At 32.7% G+C, this 15,297-nt stretch overlaps 1 protein-coding gene across 10 annotated transcripts in view; it reads left to right on the top strand.

The window, feature by feature from the left end:
• Positions 1-15,297, top strand: part of VPS13C (vacuolar protein sorting 13 homolog C) — a 194,741-nt gene that overhangs the window by 156,442 nt on the left and 23,002 nt on the right. For 9 of the 10 annotated variants that reach the window (XM_074393857.1, XM_039468891.2, XM_074393856.1 and 6 more), the window contains 9 exons: positions 1,135-1,370; positions 7,583-7,724; positions 9,111-9,251; positions 10,029-10,110; positions 10,222-10,291; positions 10,879-10,990; positions 11,109-11,222; positions 13,371-13,510; positions 15,045-15,126. In XM_074393857.1, coding sequence (XP_074249958.1) covers positions 1,135-1,370; positions 7,583-7,724; positions 9,111-9,251; positions 10,029-10,110; positions 10,222-10,291; positions 10,879-10,990; positions 11,109-11,222; positions 13,371-13,510; positions 15,045-15,126 — 1,119 coding nt within the window. Of the gene's footprint in view, positions 1-1,134; positions 1,371-3,792; positions 3,929-7,582; positions 7,725-9,110; positions 9,252-10,028; positions 10,111-10,221; positions 10,292-10,878; positions 10,991-11,108; positions 11,223-13,370; positions 13,511-15,044; positions 15,127-15,297 lie in introns of those variants that run through there. The other variant, XM_074393861.1, reaches the window with a different exon arrangement.

Genomic DNA, 15,297 nt, shown 5'->3' with positions numbered 1-15,297 from the left:
TGTAGTTTACACAGACAGAATTCACCTCTTTAATAGGTATTTATTAAAATTTGATTTCTTATTAGAGTAAAAAAATCAAACAGGCTTCTTTGATAATATATCTTAAAAGTATTAGTAAATTTTGAACGTTAATGACACTCTACTATTCTTATGCTCTTGGTAACTTCATTTGTTTTTTGTTTTTTTTTTCCCCCTCCCCTGGAAAGCAGGAAATGGAAAGTACATAGTAGCTATTTGCACTGGTTATTGAAATGAACTGCTGTTCTTTTTTTGTTAAGCCCTGAATGAAGTAGAATTTATTATTAATTTATTATTTTAACCTCTGAAAACATTGACCAAATCAAGCCTCATATGTTTAAGTGCTACGTGTAACCTTCACCAGTGTGATTTATATAAATATTTTTCTGTGTTATAGATCATTAAAACATAAAAATAAGCTAGCCTGGTTTTGTCTGAGGTTACATTTCTTTTTTTTTTCTTTTATTATTTTTTTTATTTTTGAGACGGAGTCTTGCTCCTGTCGCCCAGGCTGGAGTGCAATGATGTGATCTCAGCTCACTGCAACCTCTGCCTCCTAGGTTCAAGTGATTCTCCTGCCTCAGCCTCCTGATTAGCTGGGGTTATAGGTGCCCACTACCATGCCCGGCTAATTTTTGTGTTTTTGGTAGAGATGGGGTTTCACTGTTTTGGCCAGGATGGTCTTGAACTACTGACCTCAGGTGATCCACCTCAGCCTCTCAAAGTGCTGGGATTATAGGCATGACCCACCATATCTGGCCTGAGGTTGTATTTCTAAGAAACTTGTGAACCATTCTATTCTCCAGCTTGGAGACAAATAAGCATCTTACGGCATTGGTGCCACCAAAATATCCTCTTGAATCCTGCTCTGTGATTTTTTTTAGTGCTCACTAGATAATTCAGACTAAGGTATTAAAAAACTAATCATTTAGTCAGTTTTTGAAAATAATTGGTATGTTTTAAAGTAGATTATAGCTTAATTTAATTTATGTCATTTTGATGGTTAGAATTTTTCAATTTATAGTAGTGCTTCTTAAACTTTTCTAATCTTTATCTACTTTATATAATAAAAAGTTACTATGTGTGGGTTTAATGAAAAGTCTTTCTTTTTCCCAGGATGAATGCGGACAGTTTCCATATGATGCAAACATACAGATACACTGGGTATCATTTCTAGATGGGCGCCAGAGAGTTTTGCTTTTCACCGATGATGTTGCCTTGGTTTCCAAAGCACTGCAGGCAGAAGAAATGGAACAGGCTGATTATGAAATAACCTTGTCTCTCCACAGTCTTGGGCTTTCATTGGTTAACAATGAAAGCAAGCAGGAAGTTTCATATATTGGGATAACCAGGTACGCAAGAGGGAAAGTAAGACATCCTAAACCTTTAAAAGGCATTGAGTTCATAATATCCAATTTGAGGAAAGTAAAAAGATACCTGGTTTGACTTTGGTATGGTGTATATTTATTCAGTAAAACTTACTCACTTTGTCTTCACAATACTCATTGTCAGTTTGTGGGAAAAAAGTGGTTTGCTTCTTTCCTTGTTGTCCTTATATGTGTGTGTGTTTTTTAACGAATTACAGAAATACTGAGAAAAGGAAAGGGTGTACAAAGAAGGATGTGCATGTGCATTGGAAATACAGAGGTAGAAGTGACTAATTTGTTTGGTGTAGTAGAGGTTGGAGGAACTGTCATGAGTCGGGGGAAACCAACGGAAACTGGAAAAAAGGTTGTAGAGGAGGCAGCATTTGATACAAGTACATATCTTTAATGGGTGGCCATTTAGAATTTTGAAATAGTTTTGGGACCAGTTATTTTCTCTAGTTCTGTTTATACCTGTATAAGATAAGTATCTGAATGATTTGAAAAATCACACTTAATTTGGTGAAAGACTCTTTTTTGGAGGCTGATGGGTGGAATGATTGACATGATACCAAATATAACCAGGATAAGATCTATCAATAAGCATGTGTTTGGGGAAATAAAAGCAAATATTAAGGATAAAAGTTTATGTAAAGAGATAATCTATGTAATGCACTTTGCATAACACCTGACAAACTAATGGTTATAAATGATATCATACATACAATTAATATAATGTTAATGTATTTATGTGTATTTAGGTAATACATTCTTTGTTATATATTTCAGTATTATATGGTATTTTTAAACTAAACATGGACATCATTTTTAGTCATATAGGTCCAATATTTTCTTTTATTTTGTTCTTTGATAAAACTTCTTTTTACTTTAATATTATATATCCTGTCCTAATTTGTCTGGTTTACCTTTATTTATAAGAACATTTAAAAATTTATCTAAAATAACTTCATTACCTTTTTTATGACATGGTACACATTCAGTGATATCTACACTTTCAAAGGAAAAACACCAGTTTTATAATTTTAACAACAGACCTTTTTTTTGAGCTGCCTTATGTCTAGAGAAAAACTGTAAAATACAGAGTTTTCATATACCCACACTCTTGTTTTACCTATTACTAACATCTTGCGGTCATGTGATATGTTTGTTACTAATGATGAGCTGATATTGGTACTACATTATTATCTAATTTTATTATTGTCTAACATTATTATCTAACTTCCCTATCTAACATCTAACTCTTTGTATTGTACATTCTATGAGTTTTGACAAATGTGTAATAACCTGTATTCACCATTAACAGTATTATATAAGATAGTTTCACTGCTCTAAAAGTCCCTCAGCTTCCTCCTGTTAATCCCTCTATTCCTCTTCTAAACCTTTGGAAACCACTGATCTTTTTATTGTCTCCAAAGTTTTTCTTTTTTCAGAATTTCATGTAGTTGGAATCAAACAGTATGTAGCCTATTCAAATGAACTTCTCTGACTTAGCAGTATGCTTTTAAGGTCCTTCGTTTCTTCACATGGCTTGACAGCTCATTTCTTTTTATTACCGACTAATAGTCCACTGTATGAATGGACTCTTACTCCAGTTTGTTTATCCATTCAACTATCGAAGGACATCTTGGTTGCTTTCACATTTTGACAATTATGAATAAAGCTTTTATAAACATTCATGTGCAAGGTTTTGTGTAGACATATGTTTTCTACACAAAACGTTTTGGGGGTAAGTGCCAAGGAATGTGATTGCTGGATTTTATGATGAAAATATGTTTAGTTTTGTAAGAAACATCAAACTGTCTTATGAAGTGGCTGCACCATTTTGCATTCCCAGCAGCAATGAATTAGAGTTGATGTTCCACATCCTTGCCAAAATTTGATATGGTCAGTGTTTCGGATTTTTGCTATTTTACTAGAGTTATAGTAGTATCTCATTGTTTTAATTTGCAGTTTTCTGATGACATATGATGTTAGGATCTGTTCATATGCTTATTTGTCATCTATATATCTTCTTTCCTGAGCCACCTGTTCAAATTTTTTGCCCATTTAAAAATTAGATTATTTTCTTAATGTTGAGTTTTAAAGAGTTCTTTGTTGATTTTGGATACCAGTCTTTTATCAGATATGTGTTTTGCAAATATTTTTTCCCAGTCTGTGGCTTATCTTTTCATTCTCGTAACTGTTTTTAACAACGGAAGTTTTATATTGTGAGTCAGACTTACCGATTTTTTTCCTTCGTGGATTGTGCTTTTGTTGCTGTATATAAAAAGTCTTTGCTATACCCAAAGTTACCTAGATTTTCTCCTACTGTCTTCTAGGAGTTATATAATTTTGTGTTTTATATTTATTTATTTTTATGTATATATGTATTTATTTATTTTTGAGACAGAGTGTCACTTGGTTGCCCAGGCTGGAGTGCAGTGGTGTAATCTCTGCTCACTGCAACCTCACCAACCGGGCTCAAGCAATCCTCCCACCTCAGCCTCCTGAGTAGCTGGGACTACAGATACATGCCACCATGCCAGGCTAGTATTTTTTATTTCTTTGTAGAGACTGAGATTTCACCATGTTGCCTAGGCTGATCTCGAACTAATATTTAAGTCTAATCTAGTTTGAGGTATTTTTTGCGAAAGGTGAAAGCTCTGTGTCTAGATTTGCTTTATCGCATATGAATGTCCAGTTCTTCCAACATAATTTGTTGAAAGACTTGGAGTTTCCTCATTTAGGTCACATACACATTGTATTAGAGTTTGTTTATACATAGGTGTTCATTTCTTTGGTGCTAATGTAAATGGTATTGTGTTTTTATTTTAAATTCTGATTGTTTATTGCTGGCATATAAGAAAGCAGTTGACATATATTAACCTTGTATTTTTGCAATCTTTTTATAATTGCTTATTAGTTACAAATTTTTTTAATTGATTTTTTTGGGATTTTCTGTTTAGACAGTCATGTCAGATGTGAACATAGACACTTTATTTCTTCATTCCTAACTTTATTTTCTTGTCTGATCACATCTTGGACTTACAGTACTATGTTGAAGTGGGAGTGGTTGAGAGTGGGCATACTTGCCTTGTTCCTAATCTTAGTGGGAAAGCATCTGGTTTCTCACTATGATGTTAGCTATAAGTTTTTTGTAGGTGCTCTTTATCAAGTTGAGGAAGTTCCCCCTTACGTTGTCTCAGAGTTTTTATCATGAATAATGTTGGATTTATATTGTCTATAGTAGGTATTTTATTCAGTGCCTTCACTGATATCCTCTAAATACATTTTATAGTTAGGACATTGTTAACACGAACATTGACTAATATAAACAAGCCATGTAAAGTAAAATATTATAGATGTATATTTTATTATTATCTAAATATATATGTTCTGCAAGCATTATTCTCTAATTCAGGTGCCAGCGAAGTTTGACCTATGAGCCACATCTAGCCCACTGCCTGTTTTTAATTCCGCTTTTAAGAATAATTTTTTTTTACGTTTGTAAATGGTTGAAAAAAATCCACAGAATAATATAATACTTGAAAATTATGAAAATCAGTTTGTTTCCTATCAATAATGTTTTGTTGGGACACAGTGATTTCTGTTCTTTTTTACATAGCTGCTTTGACACTGCTACTCAGTGCACTACAGATAATGCTGTGTTTCAGTTCAGGCATATTATTCTCCAGCATTTTTTTATATTACTGATATATATCCATCATGTCAAACAAGAAGAGAAAAATGGACTTTGAATGTTATTCTTTTAGGGCATAATGGAATGTGGGTTATCTTCTTATTAAAAAAGCATTATTTTATTATGTTAGGAAACTATAGCTGTGCCGAAATAATACAACATATGTTGATAATATAGTTTGCAAACTAAACGCTTACCATAACATTTCCAAATCACAGGGAAGCAACAGCTAGACAAATTAGAAAGTTTAAGGCAACATATCTGATCCCAGAATCTTTACAAATATAAAAAAACAATAATAGGTTGCAAGCAAAGTAAGTTTCTGAGTGACTCATGTATTAGCCAAGCCAGGAAAGTCTTTTACCAATAGTGAGTTAATTGAATTGTGTCTGCAGCAGCTAAAGAAATGTATCCAGAGAAAATGAATTTGTTTAAGGCCGTCAGCCTTTCAGTGGGAACAGTTGCTTAAAGAATGGAAGACATTTAGAACGTCAGTAGTCAATTAAAAAAACAAGGCAAATGATACTGGCTCTTGATGAGTCTACAGATGTTACCGATACTGCTCAGTTGTATATTTGAGAAGTCAGTGCTTAGTTTGAAGTGACTAAAGGGTTAACCTCTAGGTTAATCTAAATAGTTTGCCTAGGACAACTATAGGTGAGAAAATTTTTAAACAGTCTGAGGAAATGCTAATTCCATATTAACCTGAAGATACATACAACTGATTATGGGAAAAATGTGTGTGGAACAGAAAAAGACTTAGTTGGACTAATTCATATAGCTGGTGAAAATGTAAAGCACTTGGGCCGGACACGGTGGCTCAAGCCTGTAATCCCAGCACTTTGGGAGGCCGAGGCGGGTGGATCACGAGGTCAAGAGATCGAGATCATCCTGGTCAACATGGTGAAACCCCGTCTCTACTAAAAATACAAAAAATTAGCTGGGCATGGTGGCACATGCCTGTAATCCAAGCTACTCAGGAGGCTGAGGCAGGAGAATTGCCTGAACCCAGGAGGCGGAGTTTGCGGTGAGCCGAGATCGTGCCATTGCACTCCAGCCTGGGTAACAAAAGTGAAACTTCGTCTCAAAGTAAAGCACTTAAAGCCTATTGTTTGTGAGTAGGTACTTAGTGGAAAAATTTTAGTTTGCCTTTTGTTATCAAACCATTAATGTCAGATAGTAAACTTTATTCAGTTTTGTGGTCTTAACCTTCATTAGTTTTGTGAATTTTTGCCAGAAATAGAAGCTGAATGTTCTTTCTGACTTGTCTTGCCACACAGCAGTTTGATGGGTTAGCATCAGTAACTTTTTGTTGTACTCTTGAGTTCTGGGCTAGGATTAAAATTTTTTGAACAAAAAGAATCACTCTCAACCACCATCACAGAGCACCAATAATAGTGGCTTTGGAAATTAATTTTTGATGCAGAATTGATGAAGCAATAATAGTGGCTTTGGAAATTAGTTTTCGTTGCAGAATTGCAGAGTTGATTTTTTTTAATGAATTTCAAGCTAAAATTATAAGTGCTTATGTGAAAAATTTATACTACAGTGTAGTCATTTTGAAGACAGCTAATGTTTGAATCTCAAGTAATATCAAGATGTTCCATGTACTTTCTGTGCTGTCCAAAGTTAAAACATGAAGCAAAACCTCCACTTCCACATGTATTTGGAGAGGATATATTTCATGGCCTGCAACTCCAGTACCAGCAACATTTTTTCTAACTTCAATGCAGGTGTAAGAAAATTTCCACATTACAAAATTTATTTGTGCAATTGAGTAGCTTCTACCTAACTTTGAATTGGAAGTGATTGACTTGTAACATATTGATATACGAAAAGGCAAATATCAAGAGAAGAATTTAATAGAATTTTATAAATGCCTTCCAAGTGATATATATGCGCAAGTAAAATAATAAATTCTCATTGATCAATATGAGTATTTGACAGCACTTATCTATGTGAAGTGGCGTTTTTAAAGATGCTCATTATGCATTATCATTTAATAGATGAATGTTTGCAATTGACTTTGCTAATTAATGGCACTAATTGGGTGACATACTACTTTCACAAAACAAGTTTTTTTTTTCATTAATAGACTTGTTTTTAAGAATTGCTCTCACTTATATTCTGAGTTTCAATTAAAAATTTATGGGAGGTTTTTTTTTTATCTCATTTATATCTAAGTTGCCTATCTAATAACTTGGACTGTGTCTCAGTCCAGAAAGCCTAAAATATTTACTGCTTGATATATGGCCCTCTGCAGAAAAAGTTCGCCAGTCCTTTGATTGATTGATGTCAATGTGTGATAGAAAAAGTATTTTCTTGCCTGCTTCTTTTCTTTTTGTATGCTTGCAACACAGGTATAGTTCGCTCCTTTAAGAAGTTCCTTGTACCAATGTAATTTTCATAGAAAACAATAGTTAGAATAATCTGGAGTTGAATAATGTTCCACAGGCCTAAATACATGTTGCTAATTTAATTTTCTTTGTGAATTATTTAGTTCTGGTGTTGTTTGGGAGATGAAACCAAAACAGAAGTGGAAGCCATTTAGTCAAAAGCAGATAATCTTATTGGAACAATCCTATCAGAAACATCAAATATCAAGAGGCCATGGTTGGATTAAGCTAGATAATAATTTTGAGGTATACCAACGTTCTTTTGTTTTGGTTTTTATTATGTGTATTTTCTTGGTGGCGGTAGTAAGTAAAATTGTAATGCCCAAGTAAAGATGTATTCAGAATTAAACTTACTTATTAGTAGATAAAGTCTTATTTCTTAATAGGATTGGCGTGACTAATGATACATATTAGTATATTTTTAATTAAAACATATTGTTATTTAATCATATACTGTGAAACAGGATTTAAACCTGTCTTTTAATAATTTTATTGCATTTTTATATAATTTGTTATATTTGCAAATCAGATAGTCTCATGGAACTTCTTTTCAGAAAAATTAGGGAGAAGTTAAGATTACTTCATTGAAATTTTTAAAAAATATTTTGAATGACACCAATATATATTGCTAAATAAAGACTGTAAAATTATATATTTCATTGAGGAGAAACCTACAAAAACCTGCTCAAGTAAATTCATTAGTTGTGAGTAATTGTTGGACTTGAGTAGGCATCCACAAATAAGACGCACTCTACCTGGGTCCTTACACAGTTGAAACTAACAGTCACCTTTGCTCCAGAAAGTTTGCAGAAGCTTGACTGCAGTTTCCAGCTTGCTCTAGTTTAATTATGCAGTTTGGTTACTCTGTCGTTGGTGTCTGGTGGTTCAGTTTGCACTGGTCAAACTGTTCGGTTCTCTACCACCCCCGTCAATGTTGGCCATACTTAAATGATAAAAATTGATATTATTAGTGTCAGGAATGACTAAGCTATCAATTAGTGATTGCAAAACAGAATTTGTTTGAGAATTATCTTGGGGCCAGGTGCAGTGGCTCACATCTGTAATCCCAGCATTTTAGGAGGCTGAGGCCGGACGATCACTTAAGGCCAGGAGTTTGAGACTTGCTTGGGCAACATAGTGAGACTTTGTCTATACAAAGAAAAAGATAATAAGAATTAAAATTAGCAGCGCATGGTGTCACACCTGTAGTCTCAGCTGCTCTGGAGGCTGACAGGAGGATCACTTGAGGCCAGGAGGTTGAGGCTGCAGTGAGATGTGATTTTGTCACTACACTCTAGCCTGTGTGACAGCAAAACCCTGTCTCCAAAAAAAAAAAAAAAAAAAAAAAAATCCATAATTATTCGTTACTTGAAAAAGTTTTCTTTTCTATAAAGCAGTTTTTTAAACTGAAGTTTCTATAATTGAAAAGTTTTATAACTGTTTTCTTGCTTTTCTAATAACTTTGGTGGAAAAGCGGTGCTTTTGTTTCAAAGATCTCAACTGTAGATCGCCTTAAGATAGATCTTTTGGTGAGACACAAAGTTTTTTTCAATCTGATCAGTAAATAGATATTTAAAATAGAACAGCTACTGTGCTAACAACAGCTCACAAAAACATGTGCTTTTTTTCCAGGTCAATTTTGATAAAGATCCAATGGAAATGCGCCTCCCTATTCGTTGTCCTATTAAACGAGACTTTTTATCAGGAATTCAGATTGAATTTAAGCAGTCTTCTCACCAGAGAAGTTTAAGGGCCAGGTTGTACTGGCTTCAGGTAATATTGTCATTCTCAAATAAGTATTTATCATCACTTTGGGAATCTTGAGAATAAAATTTCTTTTTTACAACTTTGTAGTTTACATTGTAATTGGTATCTTTTCTTTTTGTTTGTATGCTTTTTCCCCTTCTTCCATAATCCTGTTTGTTTAACATCTTACTTATAAACTTTGTGATTATTGATACTAATTTAATCAGTTAGCCTGCAAAAGGGTTTTTTTGCATTGAGATTGTTATTTTTAAATGTTCCTATGAATTTGTCATGGGATCCCAAATAAGGTTTTCCTTTATCATGGTTCAGGGCAGAGAGCAGAGCTTTGCTGAAGGTTCCTTTTAGATAAATTTGCTTGCTTGCTCCCTCTCAGCATCCCTCGTTTCCTTCTTTTTAGCTGTTAAGTATGGTTTAGGCGACTTTAATTCTTTTTCTTCTTTTTTACCTTATCCCCTAATTTCATATTCAGTTTCTACTTATATTTTCTTTAAACCATAGAGAGTTGAAATCTCATGGGATCCACAGATACAAGTATTTTCATTAATGATGTACATACACCACACTGTTAATACAATTATGAGGGTATTTATATAGTTCTTTCTTTAAAGCCTTGTCCTTGCTGAGTTATGTAACTTTTAAAGATTTAAAATGAAAGTTCTAATTGCACCACATAAACGTGCAGACAATTATGATGAAATTAGAGACGTCTTCTATCACATTATCTTTGAAACTGAAAGTTTGAATTATTTGAAATCTTGCTAAGTTGGTTTTCTTTACTTTCAGGTAGATAATCAGTTACCAGGTGCAATGTTCCCTGTTGTATTTCATCCCGTTGCCCCTCCAAAATCTATTGCTTTAGATTCAGGTAAAAAAAAAAAGTTGTGACATAGATATACCTTATTTATAAAAGTTAAATAGTCAGTAGTTTGACCTAGTATAAACTATTTTGTGTATCTGTGTTACTTCTTCCTGTTAGAGCCCAAGCCTTTCGTTGATGTGAGTGTCATCACAAGATTTAATGAGTACAGTAAAGTCTTACAGTTCAAGTAAGTAAAGATTCCTGTTGTTTCGCTAAAGGAATTTAAAATGAAAATCTACTTTGAAAGTAATTTTACTCTTTTTGAAAGTGACTTTCATGTAAAAAGTATTTTCCAACTGAACCTATTAATTCACTTTTTGTCAAATAATGTGCTTCAACTTATTTTAGTAGTATTTACATATTTTAAAGTGTAGAATTTCTTCAACTATCTTCTTCCTTTTATAACTCCAGTTAGAATATAAAATAGTAAGTGAAATCTAAATGACATGTATCTGTGAGCTGTGTTCTTTAATTACTGTGAACTTTAAAAATTGGATCATATATGCTACATCATCTAGTTGTATTTGTTTCATCTGTGACATGATGAATGTGGCATTTGGGACTGTAAGTGCCAAGTGGTAATGCAGCAGTATTACCTTAAGTGAAACTTTCACTCCAGTGAAAAAGTCTCAAGACTTTGATCTTATTAACATAATTTTTAGGAGATGAAAGAAAAGATGCAATTATAGCTTTTGATTAAAATCAAAGTTTTAACACTGAAAATTAAAAGATCTGATAGAAATCCTTTTCCATCTTGGATTTTATATTCCTTAGGTATTTTATGGTCCTCATTCAGGAAATGGCCTTAAAAATTGATCAGGGGTTTCTAGGAGCTATTATTGCACTGTTTACCCCAACAACAGACCCTGAAGCTGAAAAAAGACGGGTAAAAATTTTTATTTCTTGGGAAAATTATAAAATTAAAATTTAAATAGCATTTTTGAACTAATTCTATGTAATAGAGAAAAAATTAAAATAGAAATTCTTGATTTTAATTTTTTCAGGCAAAGTTAATCCAACAAGATATTGATGCTCTAAATGCAGAGTTAATGGAGACTTCAATGACTGATATATCAATTCTTAGTTTCTTTGAACATTTCCATATTTCTCCTGTTAAGGTTTGTTGTAATTATTATTTTGAAAATTTTGTGCAATTGTTGTAGAACTTTTTAAAGGGTCTGTAGACGAAAGTAGGTTTTAATTTGTTGCATCATGTATTTGGTGGGAATTTTGTTTGATTAATCGAAATAATTAAGACAATTCTCTGTAACATATGTACAACCAAAATTCCCACTGAGAAACCACCAAAGCATGTTCTCCAGTCTTGAATTAATAACCCCCTTATTCAAGGAAGAAGCTGACAAAAGCATTTCTTAATTAAGCGAAGTGCTTGCCAACATTTAATGTTTTGGTTGCACTTTGTAACTACTATCACTGTCTAAACAGAGAGCTATAATGGGTGCCCTAACCAGAATGTGAAAACGCTGAAGTAGGTACTATACTGTTGATGTGGTGTTTTTCCTCCTTCCAAAATTCGATTGTAACTAAGGGAGTGGAAAATTGGATACCTTTCACTTGCCTGATTTTGTACTTTATGAACCCATTTCCTTTTTCCCTTTTGTTGTTCTTTTTAGCCTTTATAGAAGGTGATTGCTTAGTAAATTCACAAATGCTATCAACCAAAATGCTCTAAACTTGTGTATTGTAATGGGCCAGATTTATAATTAAGTAAGCTCTTTAAAATATTGATGATCCTTTATATTCTCAAAAACTGTTCATAGCACATTACTTTCAATTGCATATACCAGTCCTTCAGCTAAATGAATAAATTTCTAAAATGGAATTATTATTTTAAATTGATATATTAGTTTGATGATAGCTGACATATTGATAGTGTCAGGTTTAAAACTGATAATGTTTTATGTGATAGGTAATATACCATTTCTTTTTTATTTTTAAGTGAAAATCAGTTATTTGTGAGATTGAACAATACCTTAAATATTACTGAATGCTTATTCTCAAAGTTGCTGTGGAGGTATAAAATGGCTTTATGGATTTTATATGCTAGAGGAATATTAATGATAGATAATTTCCAGATTCATGTTCTTAGGCACATGCAAACTGTGCCATGAAGTCTAATGGCAAAAATTGTGAACAACAATTATTTTCATAGCCCATGATGACTTTACCCTAGGGAAAGGCTGGATCAGTGTTTACTCGTGGTTACCTTTCTTGGATCCCAGCACTCCCCGACTCTTCATGTGGGCAGAAGGTCACATGAAAGAAAATAACCACAGGCCTTCCTGGCCTTACCCCAAGTTCACTTTACTTGAGCTCTATATTAGTTAGTTAATATGCCTAGGAAATGACAAAATGACAAAGGAAGTTCATCTACTTTATTTCACATATTGAATTACTTTTTGCCTGTTTCTTCTTGCACTATTGCACTAATGATAGCTTAGCACAAAGTAGCAGCTAAATGAGAATCTAAAATCTCATTTTTAAATACTAAGTTGGACGGTCTGTGGAAGCTGAAAACCTTACTATACTTTTAAAAACTTGACAGCTTGGTAACTTACCTTGTCATGTTATCGTTATTATCTATTATTTTAACTGTCAGATTACTTTATGTGCCAGTTGACATGTTTTTCTTCTTAAAATGATTGGCTGGGTGTGGTGGCTCAAGCCTATAATCCCAGTACTTTGGCAGGCCATTGTGGGTGGATCACGAGGTCAATAGATTGAGACTATCCTGGCCAATGTGGGGAAACCCCGTTTTTACTAAAAATACAAAAAATTAGCTGGGCGTGGTGGTGCACGCCTGCAGTCCCAGCTACTTGGGATACCGAAGCAGGAGAATTGCTTGAACCTGGGAGGCGGAGGTTGCAGTGAGCCGAGATCGTGCCATTGCATTCCAGCCTGGCAACAGAATGAGACTCTGTCTCAAAAAACAAAAAAAACCAAAATGATTATGCAATTTTTTAAAAGTATGTTGGTCTTCTTCATATGAATACAATGGCATTTATACACATTGCATAAAATTAGAACTCTATTTTTGGATCAGACTAATTTGTATTTTATCAAAAAGTAAGGAGAATCAAATATAAGTGGGTTGTTCTGCTTTAATGTATGGTATCAAATAATGGCTTTCACTAGGACTCTAATCAAAAGACATTTTTTTGGTTTGTTTCTGTAACGACTTGGATCCTATATATGTAAATTTTTCACTTTTAGCTTTCATTTATTGAGAATTATTTTTCTTTTAGTTGCATTTGAGTTTGTCTTTGGGTTCCGGAGGTGAAGAATCAGACAAAGAAAAACAGGAGATGTTTGCAGTTCATTCTGTCAACCTGCTGCTGAAAAGCATAGGTGCTACTCTAACTGATGTGGATGACCTTATATTCAAGTAAGACTTCTGTTAGAGTACATTGGGAGGCAGGTGTACCAGGTTCATGTTTCTTGATGTTAGTTCTCTCCGTTTGTGCATTGTTAACTTAGGAAAAGGATAACTTTACTACTTACATTTGGAGAATTTGGTCCATTTGTGATTATACTCTTTAGGAATGCTTATTGTATTTATAATGATAAGGTGAAAAGTCTTGTTTTCTTTGATTACTCATATCTAGATAATACATGAATGTAGAATAATTGAATTTTTTAGTGATATATTATAAATTGACCATATTTTAAAACATAATTATATTTAGAAATATGCAATGCTAGATACATATAAATTAAATATTGTTATTGAATTGAAATTCAACAGTGGTATTGGAACAAGTAATTATCTGAGTGAAAAAAAATTCCCTGTAGATCATTTTCACCTCAAATGTACACTACTAAATTTTGGAGAAAATGAATGATAAAACATAAAACCTAAACTGAAAAGACAAAAAAAGTAAAATCTCTGAATAGAGGATGTCTTTCTAAGTTTAAAATCACTGGAAAACATTTCAGTGGAAAATACAAGATATATTTAACCACATAAAGATCAAATATTTTACAACAAAATCAATGAAAACAATTAAAAAAACAAAAGACTGGGAAAATACAATGACAGAGAAACAACTGTTATCTTAATATTAAACATTGATGACAAAAACCTAGATTCTAATGGTTATAGTGGCCAGACAACAATAAGAGATAATTAACAAAAGGGGAAACACAGTGATGGTGTTATTATTTATCAAAGAATACATGCATATTAAAGCAAATTATCACAGATTTTAAATACAAACGATTCCATTTTAAAATCCTATTTAATACTAGTCAGGGGTAAGAGTAAGAAATAGACACTTTTTATATACTATTGGTGTAAGTGGAAAATTACATTTGTTAGGAGCCTTAAATGTTTTGTTGCCTTTCACTCAGTAATTCTCTTTTTGAAATTTTTTTCCAAAAAGTAATCTAATCTTGAAGTTCAGTTAAAGAGTTATATTCAACATACACATGGCATCATTAATTATTTTACCAAAAATTGGAAATGTCTGACAGAATTGTTTATTACAACACTGCCACATGGTGGCATACTATGCATCCCTTAAAAATGGTTATGTAGAGTTTTAAATAACATAGAGAAATACTTTTCCACAATGTTGAGTGTAAACAGGACATACAAAATGTTTTAAACGTTTTACCATTGCATAGAAAAAAAAAAATTCAAAGTGGAAAATAAGAAAATGAACCTTTGTGGTGGGATGATTGTTGACTTTTAAAAAACATCTTCACTCTTTATCCATATATGAAAAACGTATGTACCATTTTTATAATAATTTAGTAACCTTATTAGGATAATCATAAATTGTGTATGGTAAATGTACAAAGTCAATTGTGAAAGAATTGGCTATGATTAGCATTAGCTGTCATTCAAATTTTAAGCCCCATTTATTTTTTTATAATATATCTTGGTATCTTTGAATCTTTCCTTTTTCTCCTCCCAGACTTGCTTATTATGAAATTCGATATCAGTTTTACAAGAGAGATCAGCTTATATGGAGTGTTGTTAGGCATTACAGTGAACAGGTAATATCCTATCATAGTATTTCATAAGGAATATACTTTATAAAATAGCAAAACATTTGCATGTGATTGTATAGTGTGCAGTAATGTTTGTCTAATTTACTCAGTTTGAAATTTCCTTATTTAGTGGTTTTCTTCAATGATTAATTTCTTTATTTATTTTTTATTATTATA

The sequence above is a fragment of the Saimiri boliviensis genome, chromosome 2 (genome assembly GCF_048565385.1).
Source record: "Saimiri boliviensis isolate mSaiBol1 chromosome 2, mSaiBol1.pri, whole genome shotgun sequence".
NCBI classification, from domain to species: domain Eukaryota; kingdom Metazoa; phylum Chordata; class Mammalia; order Primates; family Cebidae; genus Saimiri; species Saimiri boliviensis.
The sequence above is the reverse complement of the archived record's forward strand: the minus strand, read 5'-3'. Positions and strand labels throughout refer to the sequence as shown.